The sequence below is a fragment of the Nanorana parkeri genome, unplaced genomic scaffold, assembly GCF_000935625.1.
Source record: "Nanorana parkeri isolate BGI_ZX_2015 unplaced genomic scaffold, ASM93562v1 scaffold2513, whole genome shotgun sequence".
NCBI classification, from domain to species: Eukaryota; Metazoa; Chordata; class Amphibia; order Anura; family Dicroglossidae; genus Nanorana; species Nanorana parkeri.
Window position 1 is genome coordinate 25507 of NW_017308781.1, and position 4097 is coordinate 29603.

General features: G+C 53.1%; 1 protein-coding gene across 1 annotated transcript in view; it reads right to left on the bottom strand.

Moving 5' to 3' along the window:
- Window positions 1–980: 980 nt before the first annotated feature.
- The window catches only part of RNF220 (ring finger protein 220), a 231236-nt gene continuing 228119 nt past the window's right edge, over window positions 981–4097 (bottom strand). Inside the window, exons 17-19 of the mRNA XM_018573743.1 lie at window positions 3502–3735; window positions 2066–2140; window positions 981–1080 (exon numbers count right to left, since the gene is read on the bottom strand). Of these exons, the coding sequence (XP_018429245.1) occupies window positions 981–1080; window positions 2066–2140; window positions 3502–3735 (409 nt within the window). The remainder of the gene's footprint in view (window positions 1081–2065; window positions 2141–3501; window positions 3736–4097) is intronic.

Genomic DNA, 4097 nt, shown 5'->3' on the forward strand with positions numbered 1-4097 from the left:
TAGTGATGTCACTTCCCCACTTCCTGTAATGGTGACAACACTGTTCATTCTGTAGCGAAATCACACGGCAGCGTTGTCATCCTGTAGACCTTTTAAATAGGACAGGGATATCAACTTGGGCACTCCACGAACTACAAGTCCCATGAGGTATTGCAATGACTCTGAGAGCCACAGACATAACTGCCAGAGGCGTGATGGGAGTTGTAATTTCAGCACAGTTGGAGTGCTGAGGCTGCTGACCCCTGAAATAGACTTTAATTTGTGTGTCTCCCACTTAAAGCTCAGCGCCAACACATTGAAGCAGAGACGGCAACAAGGTTTTTTTTTTCCTCCTTAGAACTATATAAATCCCCCCCGGGCAGTGTGATATGGTTTGTCCCGACCCCTCTAGGTGTCACTCTTGCTGGACAGCTTGGGCCGCGTGTAGAGGAGATACAAGGCTGTGAAATAATAAAGGAATACACAGAGTGAACGCCATCATTGCAGGTACAGGTGATAACCCCACCCCCCAACTCTTGGAGTCCCACCCCCATGTCACAGATCCTTCACACTGATTGGCTACAAGATCACACTATAGAAAGTTTCCAGTACTCGGGGACCCGACTCAATGTAACAATGTAACTTCCTTCCGATGTTACATTCTGAGTCGTGTGTATGGAGGACATTTCTGTCCCGTCACGTCGCTGCCGGCACTGGTGAAGTTTATCCTCTGGATTCCTCTCAGGGTCGTAAATTGGATGACACTGCAGACATGCGTTCTGCCGGAAACCACGTGCCACTCTAGGACAGGGGGGCGGGCAAACGCAGGCCCTCCAGCTGTTGTGGAACTACAAGTCCCATGAGGCATTGCAAGACTCCGGCAGCCACAGGCAGGACTCCTGGAGACAGATGCATGATGGGAGGGCCGGAGTTCTTTAGGATGTTGCGCCGTCACAGCCGCACGTTTTGGGTGTTTGCGTTGTCTGGACCTTGGACGCGTGTTACGGTGAATTGCGCCGGATGACGCGTTCAGTAACGCGCCCAAAATGTGCAGATGTGACCGCTCGGGTCTTCGGGGGAGGAATCGGCATCACGAGAGATCTGGGAGTCCAAAGGTGAATGGCTCACAGTTGTCATCTTCCTCCTTCTGTGGTGAGTCAGTGACCGGAAACAAAGGCATGGACCTATCAGCAATTCTTCCAGGATAGAGACCAGGTAGTGAAGCCGGGGACCGGCATGACAGCCCATGCGCAATCCTACGCTGACCTTGGGGGGGATTTGTAGTCTTATACTGGCACCATCGTCCCCACACAGAGAGCGGCCTCATTAGGGTTAGGCACAAGGTGTCAGAGCGGCCGTCACCTCACACGACAGCTGCCGCGGATCCGGGTCACTGACGCGTGTCAAGCTTCAGGTCAGCACGCGAACCCGCTAATTCATTTTCCCGCGTCTCCAATACAAAGCTAATAGAATCATATTCCAGTACAGGAATCAAAATGTTTCAGCAGCAGCAACAACACCAACAACAACTGCTGGGGGGGGGGATAAGGGGTCCCCAGAAGAGGCCAAAACATCTCCCAGGACCAGAAAGTTGCAGCTTGGGGACCATTTCCTCTCTATTCCCGAAATATATGAAAGTAGAAACTTCACCTGGAAAGCGCAAATCTGCATCCAGAATGAGATAAACTTTGTATCCCCTGCAAAGGATTCGCCCTTTCAGCATCTGCCGAGATAAATGAACACGGGAGATAAGCCATCCCGGCACAGGCCAGTCAAGATGGCTGAAGATCCTGAACCCAGATGGTGGTGGTGGGGAGGGAGCCCGCAGGCGCCAGTATAGTTCTGCTATAAACCCAACTCCACACAACTTTTCTCTTGAGCGGGAGAGCTATGTTATAAATGTGTTGTAGAGCTGTCCCCCCTCACTTCCTGTTGTCTGTACCTAGGCAGGAAGTGAGGTAAAATATCCCTAAGTACAGAGACACCACAATAAGATCCTGCCCCCCCCCCCCGGGTAGGATTTCACTTCCTGTTCTGAGAGGAAACAGCTGCCGATGGCACACTGGAGACCCCGACCCCCCCTCACCCTAGGCAAAGCTGACCTGCAAGCCGGTAATGCCACAACTCTCCCCCAGGGAGCTCAGCGATGGCTCTCAGGAACCTGCAGAGGCAATGTTGGGGCGTCTGGTGGTCTGAGAGTGGCTGTAGCAGCCCCAGACTCTAGAAATGTGGGCAGCCGAGTACAGAATTGGAAGGTAGGGGGGCATTGTGCAGTCACCACCGGGCCGATGACAATACAAGGGAAGTCCTGTGATTTTGGGGTCTTAGAACACCTCCAATCACAGCTGCGAGGACCGGAAACTGGCAACTACCCCTGCAGACCTTTTTATAGACTTGGGGGTCCTCCAATGCTGTCATGCAGATCCTGACTTCTCTAGCCAGTGAATGACCTGGAGAAAGCAGGTAGCCAGTGAAGCCGAGCAGACAGGACGGCACCTGTGAAATCCCGAGGTAGTGATGAAAGCTCCCCTGTATGTGACCTCAAATGTTCACTATAAATGAGGCTCAGGGTCCCCACCCCCCACTCCGCTGGCCACAACAGGTTGGGAGATGGTCAGCTCTGTACCAGTGCGGCATCGGAGAGAGACCGCGGTTTAGGACACGAGCCCAGTCTGTGGCAGATCACCGGCCAGAATTCTCCTTCAGGACAGAAGAATGCAGCTGAATATCGGCAGGAAGTAGCAGATTGTTCATATAAAACCTAAAATGACCTAAATTTCTCCATTGCGGGACAGAGGAACTCTGCAATAGTTGTGTCATCCTGATGTCCATTCACCTCTTTTGGCGTTCTCCCTCCAGAAGGGGGCGCCTCGGCTCTCTGGGTCAGTCACCGCTTCTCCATTCATAGGACAGTAGACCGTCTTAAAGGAGAACTATGGGGTTAAGGCTTTTCCCCATAGTTCTCCTTAGGGTAACGGGAGGACACAAACTAGCGTCCTCCCATCACCCTAAGCTCAGTATATAGAGAGCTACAGCTCGCGGTATACTGAGACGCCGCAGCCAGAGCGGAGCCCGACATCGATGTTGAGATCCGCCCAGCTGCGTGAGTGACAGCTGGCTCCGCCTATCTAGAGGCAGAGCCAGCTGTACCCGCCCCCTCCGTTCCGCCAGTCAGCGCTGGAGGATCGGAGCGGGGAGTGGGGAATCCAGCTCCTCCCGTCACGGCAGAGACCCGTGACAGGATCGAGAGGTGAGAGAACGCCGGTATGTGTTCGCTCACCTCCCGATCTGCTGAGCCGACCTGTGACAGTCTCATTGTCACAGGTCGGCCAGAACTATGAGGGGAGTGGAAAGCACTCCCCCCCCCTCATAGTTCTCCTTTAAGGATTTGCCCGTGTCCATTGGTGAGCAGCCGTTACCAACACTAGACACCTCGGAGGCCCCGACTGACCAAAGTCTATAAGTGTCAGGCCCTTCCCTAAGACTCCATTAGGGGGGGTGGAGGTTTGGGTCTAAGCAAACCACAATGGAGGAGCCAGGAAACAGCACTTGGTGGACAGAAGGTCTAATGTACCTCCAAGGGGCAGTAAGAGGTCCGGTCCCTGTTGTGGGAGGGAGAGGTGCTGAAAGGTACCAACTTCCACAATGGGTGCAGCAGCAGCAACAACCGCCACCACCGCCACCATCAAACGCTCCTGAAGAGGTGAATGAACTCTGGATAAGATAAGTACCGAGTTCTTGGATCCCTCAATGGACCTGAAGAAACAGACTTCAGAAGAAGTATAAACGTGTTATTTTGTTTCCTGTTAAATGTGAACATTTGATGAGAATGCAGCAGAAAGAAAACACGAAACCCAGCAGGGGACATGAGAGCCGGGTCAGACCTCGTCTATAGCACAAGAGGCATCAAAGGGTGACATCCACTACCTGGTCTGTGACCCAAACCTCAGTTCAGATGGAAGGTTCTGACCTACTCAGCCACGGCACGGTGTGGAGGAGAGGGTCAGCAGCCGCAGAGATGACATGAGAGCCGGAGAGCTGGGACGGGTCAGACCTCGTCTATAGAACAAGAAGGATCTCACTACCTGGTCTGTAACCCAAACCTCAGGTCAGATGGA